This window comes from Zea mays, chromosome 10 (assembly GCF_902167145.1).
Source record: "Zea mays cultivar B73 chromosome 10, Zm-B73-REFERENCE-NAM-5.0, whole genome shotgun sequence".
Taxonomy (NCBI): Eukaryota; Viridiplantae; Streptophyta; class Magnoliopsida; order Poales; family Poaceae; genus Zea; species Zea mays.
The window spans coordinates 55,945,474-55,969,513 of record NC_050105.1 but is presented as its reverse complement, the minus strand read 5'-3'; the positions used below and the strand labels follow the sequence as shown (position 1 = coordinate 55,969,513).

At 44.4% G+C, this 24,040-nt stretch overlaps 1 protein-coding gene across 1 annotated transcript; it reads left to right on the top strand.

Annotated features, from left to right (window-relative positions):
- Positions 1–1,156: 1,156 nt before the first annotated feature.
- Positions 1,157–8,293, top strand: LOC118473551 (uncharacterized). The gene is made up of 2 exons (XM_035963379.1): positions 1,157–1,590; positions 2,565–8,293. The coding sequence occupies exon 2, from the start codon at positions 6,694–6,696 to the stop codon at positions 8,101–8,103; it is 1,410 nt and encodes a 469-aa protein (XP_035819272.1). The 5' UTR covers positions 1,157–1,590; positions 2,565–6,693; the 3' UTR covers positions 8,104–8,293.
- Positions 8,294–24,040: the final 15,747 nt, after the last annotated feature.

Here is a 24,040-nt window from a genome sequence, read left to right as displayed (position 1 = left end):
GCACTGTAGTGTGACAATGGCCATGAGTTCGACAACCATGCCTCCCGGTCATTCTTCCCCACCAGTGGCTTCAGTTACGTCTCTCGTGGCCCTACACCTCTGCCCAGAATGGCCGGGCCAAGCGCATGATTCGCACCACCACTAATATGATCCACTGCCTTCTCTTCCAGGCATATCTCCCTGCCATCTACTGGGCAGAGGCCCTATACACCGCCACCCACCTCCTCAACTATCCTCCATCGAAGGCGGTGAGCCACCCCACCCCCTACTTTAACCTGTATGGCACAACCCCTCCTACGACCACCTCCGCGTGTTCGGCTATGCTTGCTATCCCAACACTTCTGATACTGTAAAGCCCAAAAAATGATATAAATAAATAGATATAATTATGTTAGTATTTTGGGGAATTTTCGAAGCCTTTTGGAGATTTATTAGTTCCCTTCCTTTTCATAGTTAGATAAAATAGTAAATTAATCAAGTAACCAATAAATAAATAAAGGAATGGGCATTCCATGCTTATGAATTTGTTGGGGTGCATTTTCGTGAAATGAGGAGTCATAATTTACATTTGATCTCAACTTATAAATTAAAATATAACATGAGAAACGGAATTTGTAATAAAGTAAATTGTCGTTAGAATTAAATATTGGGAAGGTGAATAAATAATAATAGTGGAAATAGTAGGATTTGTATTATATATAATTGTGATTGGGGATCTGAAATGCAAAATAGGAATTTGAATTTGGTTTGAAAATTTCAAATTGGAACTAGAAATAAATTTGAGGTTTAAATAGAAAATGGAAGTGAAAAACAAAAGGAGAAAACAACAGACCTCGTCATAGGCCGAATTTCCAAGTTCTCGGCCCATCCCGTCCCCTCTTGCGCGGCCCAATCTGGTCGCAGCCACTTACACGCGGGACCCACGCCACCAGCTCCTTCCGCCGCCGCGCGCATCGCGCGCCCTCGTCGTCGCATGGGCCCTCATCGCCAGCCTCATCGCTCCGTGCTTGTGACCACTGGTTCACCGCTTGGTGGGCCCGGGCTGTAAGTCATCTTCTTCCTAAACTGAACACCGGGGTGCGCGGCGGTCTCCGCTGGCTGCGTGGCTTCAGCGGCTCCACGCGCATGACCAGGCGGATGCGCACTCGCGAACCCGGTCTGTCCCAGCGCAGCGAAAGCGTGTGGGCCAATGGTGTCGGGCTCGCCCCGTCCTCGGGTTATTCTAATCCCGCGCCGCAAACTCCGTCTTCCTCGGCAACAGATTCGGCAACCGGGGTATAAGAATCGGCCTCCCCTGACCATCTATCCAGTGTGCCGCCGAGATTCCAAAGGAGGGAGAGAAATAGGAGCTCTTGCCGGTGTGGCGCCAGTAGATTTTGACGACTCCCATCGCCCGTCGTGCAAGCACTTCTTGGGAATCTGTGTGCGGTCGGGGTGGTGCGCCTGGAGTTGGTGATCGTGGGCGACGCCTGCGCTGGCAGTGGTGTGGTGGTGGGGTGACCGTGGCTTCTGCAATTCCTCAACGAAGCTCTGAACTTCCAATCGAGCGGCTGCTCATCGGGGACCAGCTTCTCTGCAACATCTTTGACGGTAAGGTCTTGGTAGAATGATTTTCCGTTTCCTCTGTGTCGCGTAGCACCTATCAGTGCGTGTCGTTGGGCACCAGATCGCTGGAGCACCGTTCGCCGGCGAGGTTGCTGCCGTGGCGGGCCCTATGCTGTCGCCAGGTTGGTCCTCTGGGGAAGAAGGGCTCCTTGCCGTCGATTGCGTAGCGTACGGTTCCGATTAAACATAGAGTACCGTTTTGGTTAAGTAAATCTGGACCCTACATCTAAATTTAATGGTCGGCGGACCTCATAAACCTTGGGCCATCGGATCTCGATCTAATGGTTAGGATGGCGTACCGGTTCGGGGTCTGGTCTAGTGCGTTGGATCTTGATCGGGCGGCCCATATTACGCTCCGGTTCTCTTTAAGCCTGAATCTAATCTAGACCACAGGATTCTGATCGGATGGCTTAGAATTCACGATACCCCTTCGCCATGCCATTCTTACTTAAGGACCCCTCTGTTTTCTTAATATCAACCGCCGTCCCGAGTGGTTTAAAGATCCTTACGCTGAGGCCCTGGTTTTTTATAAAATAACCCCTGATCTTTAGTATAATAATGTGTACAGTCCAGAACTCGGGGGAATTAAATAATTGAGTAAGGAAAATGAATTTCTAGTGTAAAAATAATCCTAGAACTTGTTTAATTCCTAGAGAATTCATACTTAGTCCAAATTAATCCATTCCAGTTCCTATAATTTTGTAATAATGTTGTTTATCACCTAGTGTCTCTGTTTTGACATGAATAACACAATAAAATTTATATCCTATTTAATCTTGTACAAAACACATAAAACCTTCAGAAATTCATAACTTAAAATCTATAACTCCAAAATTAATGATTCCTGTTCCTAGAATCTTATTTTAATGTGTAGATTATTATTATTTATTTTATTTACATGTTTGGTGTGATGTTAATTTTGCCTATGTTATGTTTGTCTGTATTGCTACGTTTAGCAGTGAGGACACCGTGTCATCTGAAGAGCAAGTTGGTACCTGGAATCTCAAGTGCCAGGCAAGTTGTGCCCTTGATCACTTTTTTTACCCAGTCATCTTTTGATTAATCATAATGATCTGCATAGGATAATTTTGATGTGACCCTTTATGTTACCCTAGTTTGATTATCTTTATACCTTGACTCCACTAAACTTTTTGGGTAGTACCTGCTATTGCTTTATGTGGTTTTGGGTCTAGAGATACATTTTATTCATGATTATATTTTATTATCAGTTGTTATCTACTGTTCATGTTAAGATCATTATGTTAATTGGAACATGGAGAACCACCCGGGAAAATAGTGCTACCACAAGGGTTGTATGGGACACCCTTGGCTGACTAATTAGGAAAGCTAGTGGAAGACTACCTTACCCAAAAGGGGAAAGGGCAGTAGGGGAGTTGCATGCAGGGAGGTTCTCGGGTTGATTTTGCTGCAATGGCGGTCAGACGAGGGATTCTTACAAGTGCTCTTCCCATAAACTGTAGCGGGTTTTCGAAAGCTAGTGGAACTTTGTAAAGGCCTCGTAGTGTTACCCAGCCTCGCCTCCTCGGTAGAGGTGTACGGGATTGGCCGTCTCTTGGCAGATGGGTAACATGACTTGTGGGTAAAGATGCACAACCTTTGCAGAGTGTAAAACTGGTATACTAGCCATGCTCACGGTCATGAGCGACTCGGACACTCACATGATTAATTTATGCAACTAAACTCAATTTGTCATATGCATTGCATTGAGGGTGTTGTTATTACTTTTGTTCTTCTACTTAATTGGGTTGGTATTTACTTATACTTAGTAATTGCTAATAAAATTTTGACCAACTTTAAAAGCAATGCTCAACTCTAACCATCCTCTTTGGTAAGCCTTACACCTCACGTGAGCTCCCACCTTTGGCGAGTTCATGCACATTATTCCCCACAACTTGTTGAGCTATGAACGTATGTGAGTTCACTCTTGCTGTCTCACACCCCCCACAGGTCAAGAACATGTACCGCAGGATGAGGCGCATGGAGGATGTTGTGACGTGTTCGTGAGAGGTATAGGCCGTCGTCTCCCAATCAACTTTGGGTTGCTGGATCGTTGTCTCCTTATGATGTAATTATTTATTTATTTTATACAGAACTCCTATTATATAGCAAAGATGTGACATTTGTTTCTATACCACTATTCATCATATGTGTGAGACTGGTCCCATCACACCTGGTGTTTATTTCACGCCCAGGTTTTGGAACCCTAAAACCCGGGCGTGACAGAAGTGGTATCAGAGGAATGTTGACTGTAGGACGAAACCTAGATAGAACTGGACAACCATTCTCTACTTACCTTTGCTACTCTGATTCTTTCTAAACTTTTCTTAACCTTTTCTCATCTTTTTCCGCTTTACTCTGATTACTCTTACCTTTTTCCTTCTAAAGACAAACTTGGATTTCACACTTTGAAATCCTGTGCTTAAAGTGACTTTTAGGAATAGGAGACCTACTCTTAGGAACAAAAACAAAACTATTTTTTAGTATCTATATGCTTGAATGCTTGTTCTTATGATATTTGTCTGATTTGGATCTTTGATTGAGTGTGATGGGTTGTGGATCAATGTCCACAATTACATCTGCATATATATCTAGGCATAAAGGATAGTAGTTATAAAATAACTCAACAATCTAGATTATCCCCATTAAAATGTATCTAGTATTCCGTGTCTATCTCATCTTGGCAGATTCAATCTTACCTTTGGACATTCACCTTATACGTCTACTTACCCAATCTTGACATCAGATTAAGCCCTGCCAAAGAATCTTCAGTACATAACCAACTATTAGCCTATTCATTCTACCTACCGCATGATTTCCCTTGCAAAATTATCTTACCATATGTTTCTAACTCAGATGGTCAATACCAGGAAGGGTGGAGGAATTGATCTACCTCCCAATCGACACACTCGGAGGATATTTAGACAACCACAACAACAACAACCTGAGATGGATCCTCCACAGTCTCCACCTGCCGAAGCTGATCCCGCAGCTACAACCCAGAACCGGATAATGCAACAGATGGCAGACACCATGGCAGAGATGTATGCGCAGATGCGGTAGGAACGCCAGGAGATGCGCCAAGAGCGAGAGGATATACGCCAGGAGATGCGCTAAGAGCGAGAGGAGATACGCTAGGAGAGAAGGGCACAACAACAACAGCAACAAGCACCACTGCCTCCACCACCACCAGTTCCACCCCGGGACAAGCATCGAGAGTTCATGAGCCACAAGCCACCGACATTTGCTAACTCTCATGATCCACTGGACGCTGATGATTGGCTAAAGTCTATAGAGAAGATGCTCAACATAGCTCATTGCTCGGACAGAGAGAAAGTGTTGTACGCATCAGGTCGTCTTACGGGTCCAGCTGCGGATTGGTGGGATGGTATTGCGCTGCTCATGCCGCCATCAACACAATTACCTAAGCAGAATTCTCTACTCAATTCAGGAATTACCATATTCCTGCGGGACTCATGAAGATTAAAAGAAAGGAGTTTCTATCCCTCAAGCAAGGAAGTATGTCCATGAGCGAATATAGGGACAAATTTATTCAGCTATCTCGATATGCTCCTAGGGATGTTGAAGACGATGAGAAGAAGCAGGAGCTCTTTCTGGACGGTTTCATTGGACCCCTACAATATCAACTGGTATCGCACACATTCCTGTCCTTCCAAAGACTACTTGACAAACTATTGATGTGGAAAACAAGAGGTGTGAGTTTGGAGAGAAAAGAAGGTGAAAGGGAAATATGCTTACACCTTTTCCTAAATGATTTTGGTGGTTGAATTGGCCAACACAAATTATTGAACTAACTAGTTTGCTCTAGTCCATAAGTCTTTACAGGTGCCAAAGGTTCACAACAAACCAATACAAGTCTAAGAATAGGGGCTCAAAACAAAGGAGCCAAGTATACCGAAGTGTCCCCTGGTCTGGCGCACCGGACTGTCCGGTGTGCCACCGGACAGTGTCCGGTGCACCAAGGAACTCGACGCCCAACTCTTCACCTTCGGGATTTTTCAGAGAAGCTCCGCTATAATTCACCGGACTGTACGGTGCACCACCGGACAGTGTCCGGTGCCCCAAGGGAGAGCAACTCTGAACTCGCCAGCTTCAGGAATCCGCTCCCCTGTGTCCGGTGCACACCGGACTGTCCGGTGTGCCAGCGGAGCAACAGCTACTACGGCGCCAACGGTCACCTGCAGAGACATTTAATGCGCGCCAGAGCGCGCAGAAGTCAGGCACGCGCGAGACGGCACACCAGACAGTCTACAGTACATATCCGGTGCACCACCGGACATCCAGGCGACCCCACCAGTCAAAGCTCCAACGGTCGAACCCTAACGGCCGGGTGACGTGGCTGGCGCACCGGACACTGTCCGGTGGCGCACCGGACTGTCCGGTGCGCCATGCGACAGCAGCCCTCACCAAACGGCTAGTTTGGTGGTTGGGGCTATAAATACCCCCAACCACCCCACATTCAAGTCATCCAAGTTTCTACACTTCTACACCTAACAAGAGCTATAGCATTCAATACAAGACACACCAAAGAGATCAAATCCTCTCCCAACTCCACACAAAGCTTTAGTGATTAGAGAGAGTGATTTGTTGTGTTCATTTGAGCTCTTGTGCTTGGATTGCTTCTTTTCTTTCTCATTCTTCTTGTGATCAAACTCAATTGTAACCAAGGCAAGAGACACCAATTGTGTGGTGGTCCTTGCGGGAACTTCGTGTTCCGTTTGATTGAGAAGAGAAGCTCACTCGGTCTAAGTGACCGTTTGAGAGAGGGAAAGGGTTGAGAGAGACCCGGTCTTCGTGACCACCTCAACGGGGAGTAGGTTTGCAAGAATCGAACCTCGGTAAAACAAATCATTGTGTCTCGCCCTTTATTTGCTCACGATTTGTTTTGCGCCCTCTCTCTCGGACTCGTTTATATTTCTAACGCTAACCCGGCTTGTAGTTGTGCTTAAGTTTGTAAATTTCAGATTCGCCCTATTCACCCCCCCCTCTAGGCGACTTTCAATTGATATCAAAGCCCGGTGCTTCATTAGAGCCTAACCGCTCGAAGTGATGTCGGGAGATCACACCAAGAAGGAGATGGTGACCGGCGAGAAGCCTGCTACAAGCCACGGGAAAGCTCCATCGGGAGAGTCCCGAAACAAGGGGAAGGAAAAGGAATCCCCTTCACACAAGTCGCGTCGGAGCGGTGACAAGAAGAAGAAGATGAGGAAAGTGGTCTACTACGAGACCGACTCCTCGTCGCCATCCACCTCCGGCTCCGACACGCCGTCCGTAACTTCTAAGCGCCATGAGCGCAAGAAGTTTAGTAAGATCCCCTTACGCTATCCTCGCATTTCTAAACATACGCCATTACTTTCCGTCCCATTGGGCAAACCACCAACGTTTGATGGTGAAGATTATGCTAGGTGGAGTGATATGATGCGATATCACCTAACCTCACTCCACAAAAGTATATGGGATGTTGTTGAGTTTGGTGTACAGGTACCATCCGTAGGGGATGAAGATTATGATGAGGACGAAGTGGCCCAAATCCAACACTTCAACTCCCAAGCCACAACTATACTCCTCGCCTCTCTAAGTCGAGAGGAGTATAATAAGGTGCAAGGGTTGAAGAGTGCTAAGGAGATTTGGGACGTGCTCAAGACCGCGCACGAAGGAGACGAGGTGACCAAGATCACCAAGCGGGAGACGATCGAGGGGGAGCTCGGTCGCTTTCGACTTCGCCAAGGGGAAGAGCCACAAGAAATGTACAACCGGCTCAAAACTTTGGTGAACCAAGTGCGCAACCTCGGGAGTAAGAAATGGGATGACCATGAGGTGGTTAAGGTTATTCTTAGATCACTTGTCTTCCTTAACCCTACTCAAGTTCAATTAATTCATGGTAATCCTAGATATACACTAATGACCCCCGAGGAAGTAATAGGTAATTTTGTGAGCTTTGAGTTGATGATCAAAGGCTCAAAGAAGATCATCGAGCTAGATGGCCCCTCCACGCCCGAAGCACAACCGGTTGCATTCAAGGCAACAGAGGAGAAGAAGGAGGAGTCTACATCAAGTAGACAACCAATCGACGCCTCTAAGCTCGACAATGAGGAGATGTCGCTCATCATCAAGAGCTTCTGTCAAATCCTCAAGCAAAGGAGGGGGAAGGACTACAAGCCCCGCTCCAAGAAAGTATGCTACAAATGTGGTAAGCCCGGTCACTTTATTGCAAAATGTCCATTATCAAGTGATAGTGATAGGGGCGACGACAAGAAGGGGAGAAGAAAGGAGAAGAAGAGGTACTACAAGAAGAAGGGCGGCGATGCCATGTTTGCCGGGAGTGGGACTCCGACGAGAGGTCCACCGATTCCTCCTCCGACGAGGACGCCGCAAACATCGCCATCACCAAGGGACTCCTCTTCCCCAACGTCGGCCACAAGTGCCTCATGGCCAAGGACGATAAAAAGAAGAAGGTAAAATCAAAATCCTCCACTAAGTATGAGACTTCTAGTGATGAAGATAATGCTAGTGATGAGGAGGATAATTTGCGTACTCTTTTTGCCAACCTCAACATGCAACAAAAAGAAAAATTAAATGAATTAATTAGTGCTATTCATGAGAAGGATGACCTCTTAGATTCTCAAGAGGACTTCCTAATTAAGGAAAATAAGAAGCATGTTAAGGTTAAAAATGCTTATGCTCTAGAAGTAGAAAAGTGTGAAAAATTATCTAGTGAGCTAAGCACATGCCATGATGTTATCACCAACCTTAGAAATGAGAATGCTAGTTTAATTGCTAAGGTTGATTCAAATATTTGTGAGGCTTCAATTCCCAATCTTAGAGATGATAATGTTGAATTACTTGCTAAGATTGAAGAATTAAATGTTTCTCTTGCTAGCCTTAGAAATGATAATGAAAAATTAATTGCTAAGGCTAAAGACTTAGATGTTTGCAATGTTACAATTTCCAATCTTAGAAGTGAAAATGACATTTTACATGCTAAGATTGTTGAACTAAAATCTTGCAAACCTTCTACATCTACCGTTGAACATGTTTCCATTTGCACTATATGTAGAGACATTAATGTTGATGCTATTCATGATCACCTAGCTTTAATTAAGAAACAAAATGATCACATAGCTCAACTTAATGCTAAAATTGCCGAGCATGACTTAGAAAATGAAAAATTTAAATTTGCTAGAAGCATGCTCTATAGTGGGAGACGCCCTGGCATCAAGGATGGCATTGGCTTCCAAAAGGGGGACAATGTCAAACTTAATGCCCCTCCTAAAAGATTGTCTAATTTTGTTAAGGGCAAGGCTCCCATGCCTCAGGATAACGAGGGTTACATTTTGTACCCTGCCGGTTATCCCGAGAGCAAAATTAGGAGAATTCATTCTAGGAAGTCTCACTCTGGCCCTAACCATGCTTTTATGTATAAGGGTGAGACATCTAGTTCTAGGCAATCAACCCATGCAAAATTCCCTAAGAAGAAAACTCCTAATGCATCAAATGATTCTAACATTTCATTTAAAACTTTTGATGCATCGTATGTTTTAACTAACAAATCCAGCAAGGTAGTTGCCAAGTTTGTTGGGGGCAAACACAAGGGATCAAAGACTTGTGTTTGGGTACCGAAAGTTCTTGTATCTAATGCCAAAGGACCCAAAACCGTTTGGGTACCTAAAACCAAGAACTAAACCTGTTTTGTAGGTTTATGCATCCGGAGGCTCAAGTTGGATCATTGATAGCGGGTGCACAAACCACATGACTGGGGAGAAGAAGATGTTCTCCTCCTATGAGAAAAACCAAGATCCCCAACGAGCTATTACATTCGGGGATGGAAATCAAGGTTTGGTCAAAGGATTGGGTAAAATTGCTATATCACCTGACCATTCCATTTCCAATGTTTTTTCTTGTAGACTCTTTAGATTACAACTTGCTTTCAGTTTCGCAATTATGTAAAATGGGCTACAACTGTCTTTTTACAGATATAGGTGTTACTGTCTTTAGAAGAAGTGATGATTCATTAGCATTTAAGGGAGTGTTAGAGGGTCAGCTATACTTGGTAGATTTTGATAGAGCTGAATTCGACACTTGCTTAATTGCTAAGACTAACATGGGCTGGCTCTGGCATCGCCGACTAGCACATGTTGGAATGAAGAATCTTCACAAACTTCTAAAGGGAGAACACATTTTGGGACTAACAAATGTTCACTTTGAGAAAGACAGGATTTGTAGCGCATGTCAGGCAGGGAAGCAAGTTGGTGTTCATCATCCACACAAGAACATCATGACGACTGACAGGCCACTGGAGCTCCTACACATGGACCTATTCGGCCCGATAGCTTACATAAGCATCGGCGAGAGTAAGTACTGTCTAGTTATTGTGGATGACTATTCTCGCTTCACTTGGGTGTTCTTTTTGCAGGAAAAATCTCATACCCAAGAAACCTTAAAGGGATTCTTGAGACGGGCTCAAAATGAGTTCGGCTTAAGGATCAAGAAAATTAGAAGCAACAACGGAGTGGAGTTCAAGAACTCTCAAATTGAAGGCTTCCTTGAGGAGGAGGGCATCAAACATGAGTTCTCTTCTCCCTACACGCCACAACAAAATGGTGTAGTGGAGAGGAAGAATCGAACTCTATTGGACATGGCAAGGACCATGCTTGATGAGTACAAGACTTCGGATCGGTTTTGGGCCGAAGTGGTCAACACCGTCTGCTACGCCATCAACCGGTTGTATCTACACCGAATCCTCAAGAAGACATCATACGAACTCCTAACCAGTAAAAAGTCCAATATTTCATATTTTAGAGTCTTTGGTAGCAAATGCTTTATTCTTGTTAAAAGAGGTAGAAAATCTAAATTTGTTCCTAAGACTAGAAGGCTTTTTACTAGGATATGACTCAAACACAAGGGCATATAGAGTCTTTAACAAGTCCTCGGGACTAGTTGAAGTTTCTTGTGACGTTGTGTTTGATGAGACTAACGGCTCTCAAGTAGAGCAAGTTGATCTTGATGAGATAGGTGATGAAGAGGCTCCGTGCATCGCGCTAAGGAACATGTCCATTGGGGATGTGTGTCCTAAGGAATCCGAAGAGCCTCCAAATGCACAAGATCAACCATCCTCCTCCACGCAAGCATCTCCACCAACTCAAAATGAGGATGAGGCTCAAGTTGATGAAGGAGAAGATCAACAAGATGAGCCACCTCAAGATGACGACAATGATCAAGGGGGAGATGCAAATGATCAGGACAAGGAGGATGAAGAACCAAGGCCGCCACACCCAAGAGTCCACCAAGCAATCCAACGAGATCACCCCGTCGACACCATTCTCGGCGACATTCATAAGGGGGTAACCACTAGATCTCGTGTTGCACATTTTTGTGAGCATTACTCTTTTTCCTCTATTGAGCCACACAGGGTAGAGGAAGCACTACAAGATTCGGATTGGGTGGTGGCGATGCAAGAGGAGCTCAACAACTTCACTAGGAACGAGGTATGACATTTGGTTCCACGTCCTAATCAAAATGTTGTAGGAACCAAGTGGGTCTTCCGCAACAAGCAAGACGAGCATGGTGTGGTGACAAGGAAAAAAGCCCGACTTGTGGCCAAGGGATACTCACAAGTCGAAGGTTTGGATTTCGGTGAAACCTATGCACCCGTAGCTAGGCTTGAGTCAATTCACATATTACTTGCCTATGCTACTTACCATGGCTTTAAGCTTTACCAAATGGACGTGAAAAGTGCCTTTATCAATGGACCAATCAAGGAAGAGATCTATGTTGAGCAACCTCCCAGATTTGAAGATAGTGAGTACCCTAACTATGTTTACAAACTCTCTAAGGCGCTTTATGGGCTCAAGCAAGCCCCAAGAGCATGGTATGAATGCCTAAGAGTTTTCCTTATCACTAATGGCTTCAAAGTTGGAAAAGTCGATCCTACTTTATTTACTAAAACTCTTGACAATGATTTGTTTGTATGCCAAATTTATGTTGATGATATCATATTTGGATCTACTAATGACTCTACATGTAAGGAATTTAGTAGGATCATGACACAGAAATTCGAGATGTCGATGATGGGGGAGTTGAAGTACTTCTTGGGATTTCAAGTGAAGCAACTCCAAGAGGGCACCTTCATTAGCCAAACGAAGTATATTCAAGACATTCTAAACAAGTTTGGGATGAAGGATGCCAAGCCCATCAAGACACCCATGGGAACCAATGGGCATCTCGACCTCGACGCGGGAGGTAAATCCGTCGATCAAAAGGTGTATTGAAAGGGAATTGGAGTCTTCGGCGAAGACAAGGCTTCCACTCCACTCCATCGACTTACTCATCCTTCGCCGTTGCTCCGCATCACTCTCCAACTTTGGTATAATCTTCACTCATTTATTCATGACCAAAGGGGGAGAAAGTAATTCAAAGGGCTCTAATGATTCTGTTTTTGGCGATTTATGCCAAAGGGGGAGAGAGCATGAGCCCAAAGCAAAAGGACCGCACCACCACCAATTTCAAAAATTTTAGTCTTTCAATTTGGTTTTAAAGAAGTATTTTCAAATTGGTATCTTATTTGTGATATAATTTCAAATTGGTATACCCTCTTCAAAATTAACATCAAAACCCTCTTGAACACTAAGAGGAGGATTTCATTAAGGGGGAGTTTTGTCTAGTCAAAGGAAAAGCATTTGAAACAGGGGGAGAAAATTTCAAATCTTGTAAATGCTTCTCAAGAATCTTATTCATTTACCTTTGACTCTTTGCAAAAGACTTTGAAAAGAATTTCCAAAACCTTTGCAAAAACAAAATATGTGGTGCAAGCGTGGTCCAAAATGTTAAATAAGAAAGAAAATCAATCCTTGCATATCTTATGAAAATATTGGTTTCAATTTTAAGTAACCTTTTGCACTTACAATATGCAAACTAGTTCAATTCTACACTTTTATATTTGCTTTGGTTTGTGTTGGCATCAATCACCAAAAAGGGGGAGATTGAAAGGGAAATAGGCTTACACCTTTTTCCTAAATGATTTTGGTGGTTGAATTGGCCAACACAAATTATTGAACTAACTAGTTTGCTCTAGTCCATAAGTCTTTACAGGTGCCAAAGGTTCACAACAAACCAATACAAGTCTAAGAATAGGGGTTCAAAACAAAGGAGCCAAGTATACCGAAGAGTCCCCTGGTCTGGCGCACCAGACTGTCCGGTGTGCCACCGGACAGTGTCCGGTGCACCACGGAACTCGATGCCCAACTCTTCACCTTCGGGATTTTTCAGAGGAGCTCCGCTATAATTCACCGGACTGTCCGGTGCACCACCGGACAGTGTCTGGTGCCCCAAGGGAGAGCAACTCTGAACTCGCCAGCTTCGGGAATCCGCTCCGCTATAATTCACCGGACTGTCTGGTGAGTCACCAGACAGTGTCCGGTGCACACCGGACTGTCCGGTGTGCCAGCGGAGCAACGACTACTACGGCGCCAACGGTCACCTGCAGAGGCATATTATGCGCGCTAGAGCGCGCAGAAGTCAGGCACGCGCGAGACGGCACACCGGACAGTCTACAGTACCTGTCCGGTGCACCACCGGACAGCCAGGCGACCCCACCAGTGAGAGCTCCAAGGGTCGAACCCTAACGGCCGGGTGACGTGGCTGGCGCACCGGACACTGTCCGGTGCGCCATGCGACAGCAGCCCTCACCAAACGGCTAGTTTGGTGGTTGGGGCTATAAATACCCCCAACCACCCCACATTCAAGTCATCCAAGTTTCTACACTTCTACACCTTACAAGAGCTATAGCATTCAATACAAGACACACCAAAGAGATCAAATCCTCTCCCAACTCCACACAAAGCTTTAGTGATTAGAGAGAGTGATTTGTTGTGTTCATTTGAGCTCTTGCGCTTGGATTGCTTCTTTTCTTTCTCATTCTTCTTGTGATCAAACTCAATTGTAACCAAGGCAAGAGACACCAATTGTGTGGTGGTCCTTGCGGGAACTTCGTGTTCCGTTTGATTGAGAAGAGAAGCTCACTCGGTCTAAGTGACCGTTTGAGAGAGGGAAAGGGTTGAGAGAGACCCGGTCTTCGTGACCACCTCAACGGGGAGTAGGTTTGCAAGAACCAAACCTCGGTAAAACAAATCATTGTGTCTCGCTCTTTATTTGCTCACGATTTGTTTTGCGCCCTCTCTCTCGGACTCGTTTATATTTCTAACGCTAACCCGGCTTGTAGTTGTGCTTAAGTTTGTAAATTTCAGATTCGCCCTATTCACCCCCCTCTAGGCAACTTTCAGAAGGGCTGCCAACCAGGGACAGGCTGGAAGTAGTTGCCGTCCTCGCTATACTACCACTCCAAGTACACCAGCTCGTGGCGGTTCCGGGCAGCAAACTCAACAGGCACCAACTGCTCCTCCGCCAGCAAGCACCCCAACAGGACCTGTTGCTCCTAACACATCCACCAACAGGGCATGCTTCAAGTGTGGACAATCGGGACACTATGCCAACTACTATCCCAACAGGGCTGCCTACACTACACCAGCTCCAATGAAGCAAGGCCAGGCTTCGGCAGGAAAGAGTCAGCCCTTATCTGTCAACCGGGGGCAAGCCAACCATGGAGAAGTAGAAGCTGAGCCGGGTGAACTTGAAATTCAAGAAGAAGTGCTAGTTGAGGATGAAGTAGTCGGTGAAGAAGTCAACGAGCAACAAGAGTAGAACATAAATAGAAATAAACATAAATATAGATATATATAGATATATTTTACTATTTGTAAGACCTAAATATTAGTTTAGCTAGTAGTTAGCATGTTACTATTTTAGGAATAATAATAAGGTCGACTTGACCCTGTGTTTTGCTAATAAGTTATGCATCATGCAGAGATTCTTGTTTGTGCATATGTTTTGAGACAATATGGGTATACATCCTTTTTCATACAAATCTCGAGGGCGAGATTTCTGTTAAGGGGGTAGGATTTGTAAAGCCCCAAAAAATGATATAAAAAATAGATATAATTATGTTAGTATTTTAAGGAATTTTCGAAGCCTTTTTGGAGATTTATTAGTTCCCTTCCTTTTCATAGTTAGATAATAATATTAAATTAATCAAGTAACAATAAATAAATAAAGGAATGGGCATTCCATGCTTATGAATTTGTTGGGGTGCATTTTAGTGAAATGAGGAGTCATAATTTACATTTGATCTCAACTTATAAATTAAAATATAACATGAGAAAGGGAATTTGTAATAAAGTAAATTGTTGTTAGAATTAAATAATGGGAAGGTGAATAAATAATAATAGTGGAAATAGTAGGATTTGGATTATATATAATTGTGATTGGGGATCTGAAATGCAAAATAGGAATTTGAATTTGGTTTGAAAATTTCAAATTGGAACTAGAAATAAATTTGAGGTTTAAATAGAAAATGGAAGTGAAGAACTAAAGGAGAAAAACAACAGACCTCGTCATGGGCCGAATTTCCAAGTTCTCGGCCCATCCCGTCCCCTCTTGCGCGACCCAATCTGGTCGCAACCACTTACACGTGGGACCCACGCCACCAGCTCCTTCCGTCGCCGCGCGCATCGCGCGCCCTCGTCGTCGCGTGGGCCCTCATCGCCAGCGTCATCGCTCCGTGCTTCTGACCATTGGTTCACCGCTTGGTGGGACCGGGCTGTACGTCATCTTCTTCATAAACTGAACACCGGGGTGCGCGGCGGTCTCCGCTGGCTGCGCGGCTTCAGCGGCTCCACGCGCATGACCCAGCGGATGCGCACTCACGAACCCGGTCTGTCCCAGTGCAGCGGAAGCGTGTGGGCCCATGGTGTCGGGCTCGCCTCGTCCTCGGGTTGTTCTAATCCCGCGTCGCAAACTCTACCGGGAATCCTCCGATATTCGCCTTCCTCGGCAACAGATTTGGCAACCGGGGTATAAGAATCGAGCCTCCCCTGACCATCTATCCAGTGCGCCGCCGAGATTTCAAAGGAGAGAGAAATAGGAGCTCTTGCTGGTGTGGCGCCAGTAGATTTTGACGACTCCCGTCGCCTATCGTGCAAGCACTTCTTGGGAATCTGTGTGCAGTCGGGGTGGTGCGCCTGGAGTTGGTGATCGTGGGCGACGCCTGCGCTGGGCAGTCGTGTGGTGGTGGGGTGACAGGGGCTCCAGCAATTCCTCAACGGAGCTCTGAACTTCCACCCGAGCGGCTGCTCGTCGGGGGCCGGCTTCACTGCAACATCTTCGACGGTAAGGTCTTGGTAGAATGATTTTTCGTTTCCTCTGTGTCACGTAGCACCTATCAGTGCGGGTCGTTGGGCACTAGATCGCTGGAGCACCGTTCGCCGGCGAGGTTGCTACCGTTGCGGGCCATGTGCTGTCGCCAGATTGGTCCTCTGGGGAAGAAGGGCTCCTTGCCGTCGATCGCGTAGCGTACGGTTCCGATTAAAAATAGAGTACTGTTTTGGTTAAGTAAATCTGGACCCTACATCTAAATCTAATGGCCTGCGGACCTCATAAAACTTGGGCCATCGGATCTCGATCTAATGGTTAGGACGGCATACCAGTTCGGGGTCGGATCTGGCGCGTTGGATCTTGATCGGGCAGCCCACATTACGCTCCGGTTCACTTTAAGTCCGAATCTAATCTGGACCACAGGATTCTGATCGGATGGCTTAGAATTCACGATACCCCTTCGTCGTGGCATTCTTACTTAAGGACCCCTCAGTGTTCTTATTATCAACCCGCAGTCCCGAGTGGTTTAAAGATCCTTACGATGAGGCCCTGGTTTTTTATAAAATAACCCCTGATCTTTAGTATAATAATGTGTACAGTCCAGAACTTGGGGGAATTAAATAATTGAGTAAGGAAAATGAATTTCTAGTGTACAAATAATCCCAGAACTTGTTTAATTCATAGAGAATTCATACTTAGTCCAAATTAATCCATTCCAGTTCGTATAATTTTGTAATAATGTTGTTTATCACCTAGTGTCTCTGTTTTGACATGAATTTCACAATAAAATTTATATCCTATTTAATTTTGTACAAAACACATAAAACCTTCAGAAATTCATAACTTAAAATCTATGACTCCAAAATTAATGATTCCTGTTCATAGAATCTTATTTAAATGTGTAGATTATTATTATATATTTTGTTTACATGTTTGGTGTGATGTTAATTTTGCCTATGTGAAAGGAAAATAGGGTCAAACATTTTTCTAAATAATTTTGGTGGTTGAAATGCCCAACACAAATAATTGGACTAACTAGTTTGCTCTAGATTATATTCTGCAGGTGCTAAAGGTTCAACACAAACTAATAAAAAGATCCAAGTTAGGGTTCAAAAAGAAAGGAGCAAAAGAAACCGAAGTAAACCCTGGTCTGGCGCACCGGACTGTCCGGTGTGCCACCTGACAGTGTCCGGTGCCCCAGGGACCGTACAGGCTGAACTCTTCACCTTCGGGTTTCTGGACAGCCGCTCCGCTATATTTCACCGGACTATCCGGTGGGTCATCGGACTGTCCAGTGTGCCAGGGAGCAATGGCTAAGAAACGCAACGGTCGACTCCAACGGTCGCCTGCAACGTGAACAGTGCGCGGACAGTTCGCGCAGAGTCAGAGCAGCGCCAGAAGGCGCACTGGACAGTGAACAGTACCTGTCCGGTGCGGCACCGGACTGTCCGGTGACCCAAGCTGTCAGAGCTCCAACGGTCAAAATTGTCAGAACCCTAACGGTTGGGTGACGTGGCTGGCACACTGGACAGTGTCCGGTGGCGCACCGGACTATCTAGTGCGCCCATCGACAGCAGCCCTCCCCAACGGGTGTTTTGGTGGTTGGGGCTATAAATACCCCCAACCACCACCACTCCAAGCATCCAAGTTTCCAGCATATTGCATTCAATACAAGAGCTCTAGACTTCACTCCAAGACACAAACAAGAGATCAAATCCTCTCCAAAATCCAAAACCACTCCAAATACTTAGTGACTTATGAGAGAGAGATTTTCGTGTTCATCTGAGTTCTTGTCGCTTGGATCGATTTCTTCTTCCTCTCATTTTTGTTCTTCAAACACTTGTAATCAAAGCAAGAGACACCAAGTTGTGGTGGTCCTTGTGAGGGGTCTAAGTGACCCGTTTGATTAAAGAGAAAAGCTCACTCGGTCTAGGTGACCGTTTGAGAGAGGGAAAGGGTTGAAAGAGACCCGGTCTTTGTGACCACCTCAACGAGGACTAGGTTTGTAAGAACCGAACCTCGGTAAAACAAATCACCATGTCACTCGCTTTATTTCTTGGTCGATTTGTTTTTGCCCTCTCTTTTGGACTCGATCTTATTTCTAACGCTAACCCCGGCTTGTAGTTGTGCTTAAAGTTTGTAAATTTCAGTTTCCGCATATTCACCCACCCCCCTTTAGGCGACTTTCATTTGGTATCAGAGCCCGGTACTTCATTAGAGTTTAACCACTCGAAGTGATGTCAGGAGATCACACCAATAAGACAATCGTGACCGGCTGTGACAAGTGTACAAGCCATGGGAAGGCTCCATCGGGAAAGTCTAGCAACAAAATGAAGGGATCCCCTTCACATGCCAAGTCGCATTAGAGCGGCGACAAGAAAAAGAAGATGAAGAAGGTGGTCTACTACGAGACCGATTCTTCATCACCATCCACTTCCGGCTCCGACGCGCCATTCGTCACTTCTAAGCGCCATGAGCGCAAGAAGTTTAGTAAGATCCCCTTACGCTATCCTCGCATTTCTAAACACACTCTTTTACTTTCCGTCCCATTAGGCAAACCACCGGTTTTTTATGGTGAAGATTATTGTATGTGGAGTGATAAAATGAGGCATCATCTAACCTCACTCCACTCTAGCATTTGGGACATTGTTGAGTTTGGAGCGCAGGTACCATCCATGGGGGATGAAGCATATGATTCGGACGAGGTCGCCCAAATCCAGCATTTTGAATCCCAAGCCACCACTATACTCCTCGCCTCTCTATGTCGAGAGGAGTATAACAAGGTGCAAGGGCTAAAAAGTGCCAAGGAGATTTGGGACGTACTAAAGACCGCGCATGAAGGGGATGAGGTGACCAAGATCACCAAGCGGGAAACGATCAAGGGGGAGCTCGGTCGATTCATCCTCAACCAAGGAGAGGAGCCACAAGCAATGTACAACCGGCTCAAGACCTTGGTGAACCAAGCGCGCAACCTCGGGAGCACCAAAAGGGATGACCATGAAATGGTGAAGGTTATTCTAAGATCACTTGTTTTTCGTAATCCTACACAAGTTCAATTAATTCGTGGTGATCCTAGATATAAGCTAATGTCTTCCGAGGAGGTTATAGGAAAGTTTGTGAGCTTTGAGTTGATGATCAAAGGCTCCAAACAAATCATCGAGCAAGGCGGCACCTCCACACCCGAGGTGCCACCCGTCACATTCAAAGCGACGGAAGAAAAGAAAGAAGAGTCTACATCAAGTAGGCTCCCCATTGACGCCTCCAAGCTCGACAACGAGGAAATGGCGCTCTCATCAAAAGCTTCCGCAAAATCCTCAAACAAAGGAGAGGGAAGGATTACAAGATCCGCTCCAAGAAAGTTTGCTACAAATGTGGTAAGCCCAGTCACTTTATTGCTAAATGTCCTATATCTAGTGATAGTGACAGGGACAACGACAAGAGGGGGAAGAAGAAGGAGAAGAAGAGATATTACAAGAAGAAGGGCGGCGATGCCCACTTGTGTCGGGAATGGGATTCCGACGAAAGCACCACCGACTCCTCCTCCGATGAGGACGCCGCAAACATCGCCGTCACCAAAGGCCTCCTCTTCCCCAACGTCGGCCACAAGTGCCTCATGGCAAAGGACGGCAAAAAGAAGAAGGTAAAATCTAGAGCCTCCACTAAATATACAACATCTAGTGATGAGGGTAGCTCTAGTGATGATGAAGATGATTTGCTTGCTCTTTTTGCCAACTTAAGCATGCAACAAAAGGAAAAATTGAATGAATTTATAGGTGCCATTCATGAGAAGGATGAACTCTTGGATAGCCAAGAGGAATTCCTTATTAAGGAAAACAAAAAGCATGTTAAATTAAAATTGCGTATGCTCAGGAAATAGAGAAATGTGAAAAATTAACTAGTGAGCTTAGCATTTGCCATAACACTATCTCCAACCTTAGAATTGAAAATGCAAATTTGATCACTAAGGTTGAAAAGAGAAATATTTGTGATGATTCAATTGCCAATCATAAAAATGATAATGCTAGTTTAATCACTAAGATTGACAAATTGAATGAATCAATTTCTAGCCTTAAGATTGAGAATGATAAATTAATTTCTAAGGCTAAGGATTTAAATGTTTGCAATGTTTCTATTTCCTGTCTTAGAGATGAAAATGCCATGCTAAAATCTAAGATAGATGAATTAAAATCTTGCAAACCCTCTACATCCACTGTTGGCTTAAGATTGAGAATGATAAATTAATTTCTAAGGCTAAGGATTTAAATGTTTGCAATGTTTCTATTTCCTGTCTTAGAGATGAAAATGCCATGCTAAAATCTAAGATAGATGAATTAAAATCTTGCAAACCCTCTACATCCACTGTTGGTCATGTTTCTATTTGCATGAGATGTAGAGACATTAATGTTGATGCTATCCATGATCACCTAGCTTTAATTAAAGAACAAAATGATCACATAGCTCAACTAACTGCTAAAATTAATGAGCATGAGATAGAAAAATTTAAATTTGCTAGGAGCATACTCTATAATGGGAGACACCCTGGTATTAAGGATGACATTGGCTTCCAATAGGGAGACAATGTCAAGCTTAATGCCCCTAAGAGATTGTCTAATTTTGTTAAGGGCAAGGCTCCCATGGCACATGATAACGAGGGTTACATTTTATATCCTGCTGGTTATCCTGACCATAAAATTAGGAGAATTCATTCTAGGAAGTCTCATTCTGGTTCTCATCATGCTTTTATGTATAAGAATGAGACATCTAGTTCTAAGCATTCCACCCATGTTAAAATGCCTAAAAAGAAATCTCCTGTTGCATCAAATGAGCCTAATGTTTCATTTAAGACTTTTGATGCTTCTTATGTGCTAACTAACAAATCAGGCAAAGCAGTTGCCAAATATGTTGGGGCCAAACACAAGGGCTCAAAGACTTGTGTTTGGGTACCCAAGGTGCTTTTTTCTAAAGTGAAAGGACCCAAGACCGTTTGGGTACCTAAGAACAAGGCCTAAATTGTTTTGTAGGTTTATGCATCTGGGGGCTCAAGTTGGATCATTGATAGCGGATGCACAAACCACATGACAGGGGAGAAAAGAATGTTCTCTTCCTACGAGAAAAACGAAGATCCCCAAAGAGCTATCACATTCGGGGATGGAAATCAAGGTTTGGTCAAAGGACTTGGTAAAATTGCTATATCTCCTGACCATTCCATTTCCAATGTTTTTCTTGTAGATTCTTTAGATTACAACTTGCTTTCAGTTTCTCAATTATGCAAAATGGGTTACAACTGTCTTTTTATGGATATAGGTGTTACTGCCTTTAGAAGAAGTGATGATTCAGTAGCATTTAAGAGAGTATCAGAGGGTCAACTATACTTAGTTGATTTTAATAGAGCTCAACTCGATACTTGCTTAATTGCTAAAACTAATATGGGTTGGCTCTGGCATCGCCAACTAGCCCATGTTGGGATGAAGAATCTTCACAAGCTTCTAAAGGAAGAACACATTTTGGGAATAACCAATGTTCATTTTGAGAAAGACAGAGTTTGTAGCGCATGTCAAGTAGGGAAGCAAGTTGGTACCCACCATCCACACAAGAACATCATGACGATCGATAGGCCGCTTAAGCTACTCCACATGGATCTATTCGGCCTGATAGCTTACATAAGCATCGACGAGAGTAAGTATTGTCTTGTAATTGTGGATGATTGTTCTCGCTTCACTTGGGTATTCTTTTTGCAGGAAAAATCTCAAATCCAAGAGACTTTAAAGGGATTCTTGAGATGGGCTCAAAATGAGTTTGGATTGAGAATCAAAAAGATAAGAAGCGACAACGGGATGGAGTTCAAGAACTCTTAAATAGAAGGCTTTCTTGAGGATGAGGGCATCAAGCATGAGTTCTCTTCTCCCTACACACCACAACAAAATGGTGTAGTGGAGAGGAAGAATAGAACTCTACTTGACATGGCGAGGACCATGCTTGATGAATACAAGACTCCGGACCGGTTTTGGGCTGAGGCGATTAACACCGCCTGCTACTCCATCAACCGGTTATATCTTCACAGAATCCTCAAGAAGACATCATATGAACTCCTCACCGGTAAAAAGCCCAATGTTTCATATTTTAGTGTCGTTGGTAGCAAATGTTTTATTCTTGTTAAAAGAGGTAGAAAATCTAAATTTGCTCCCAAGGCTGTAGAAGGCTTTTTACTTGGTTTTGACTCAAACACAAGGGCATATAGAGTCTTCAACAAATCCACTGGATTAGTTGAGGTTTCTTGTGACATTGTGTTTGATGAGACTAATGGCTCTCAAGTAGAGCAAGTTGATCTTGATGAGCTAGATGATGAAGAGGCTCCGTGCGTCACACTAAGGAACATGTTCATTGGGGATGTGTGTCCTAAGGAATCCGAAGAGCCTCCACAAGCACAAGATCAACCATCATCTTCCATGCAAGCATCTCCACCAACTCAAGATGAGGATCAAGCTCAAGACAATGAAGAAGTAGATCAAGACAATGAGCCACCTCAAGAGGAGGACAATGATCAAGGGGGAGATGACCAAGACAAAGACAAGGAAGATGATCAAGTAGTACAGGGTCAAAGACCGCCACATCCAAGAGTCCACCAAGCGATTCAAAGAGATCACCCCGTGAACTCAATTCTCAGTGACATTCATAAGGGGGTAACTACTCGATATCGAGTCGCTCATTTTTGTGAACATTACTCTTTTGCGTCTTCTATTGAGCCATACAGGGTGGAAGATGCATTAAGAGATTTGGATTGGGTGTTGGCAATGCAAGAGGAGCTCAACAACTTCACAAGGAATGATGTATGGCATTTAGTTCCACGTCCTAACCAAAATGTTGTAGGAACCAAGTGGGTATTCCACAACAAGCAAGATGAGAATGGTGTGGTGACAAGGAACAAAGCCCGACTTGTGGCTAAGGGATATTCACAAGTCGAAGGTTTGGACTTTGGTGAAACCTATGCACCCGTAGCTAGGCTTGAGTCAATTCGTATATTACTTGCCTATGCTACTTACCATGGCTTTAAGCTTTATCAAATGGACGTGAAAAGTGCCTTCCTCAATGGACCAATCAAGGAAGAGGTATATGTTGAGCAACCTCCCGGCTTTGAAGATAGTGAGTACCCTAATCATGTTTACAAACTCTCTAAGGCGCTTTATGGGCTCAAGCAAGCCCCAAGAGCATGGTATGAATGCCTAAGAGATTTCCTTATCACTAATGGTTTCAAAGTCGGAAAAGCAGATCCTACTCTCGTTACTAAAACCATTGCAAATGATTTGTTTGTATGCCAAATTTATGTTGATGATATCATATTTGGGTCTACTAACAAATCTACTTCTGAAGAGTTTAGTAGGATAATGATCCAAAAATTCGAGATGTCTATGATGGGGGAGTTGAAGTACTTCCTAGGATTTCAAGTAAAGCAACTCCAAGAGGGCACCTTCGTCAACCAAACCAAGTACATTCAAGATCTACTTACCAAGTTTGGAATGAAGGATGCCAAGCCCATCAAGACACCCATGGGAACCAATGGGCATCTCGACCTCAACACGGGAGGTAAATCCGTAGATCAAAAGGTATACCAGTCGATGATAGGATCTTTACTCTATTTATGTGCATCTCGACCGGATATTATGCTTTCCGTATGCATGTGTGCAAGGTTCCAAGCCGATCCTAAGGAAGTTCACCTTAGGACCTTGAAAAGAATCTTGAGATATTTAGTTCATACACCTAAGTTTGAACTTTGGTACCCTAAGGGATCCACCTTTGATTTAATAGGTTATTCAGATGCTGATTGGGCAGGGTGTAATATTGATAGGAAGAGCACATCAGGGACTTGTCAGTTTCTGGGAAGATCCCTGGTGTCTTGGGCTTCAAAGAAACAAAACTCAGTAGCTCTTTCTACCGCCGAAGTCGAGTACATTGCCGTAGGCCATTATTGCGCGCAATTGCTTTGGATGAGGCAAACCCTTAGGGACTATGGCTACAAGTTGACCAAAGTCCCTCTCCTATGTGATAATGAGAGTGCAATCCGCGTGGCGGATAATCCCGTTGAACATAGCCGCACTAAGCACATAGCCATTCGGTATCACTTTTTGAGAGATCACCAACAAAGGGGGGATATCGAGATTGCTTATGTTAGCACCAAAGAACAATTAGCCGATAT

What these genes read in the sequence shown, in the direction of transcription:
- LOC118473551 (XM_035963379.1), top strand. Translation starts at nt 6,694, where the DNA reads ATGTCGGGAGATCACACCAAGAAGGAGATGGTGACCGGCGAGAAGCCT.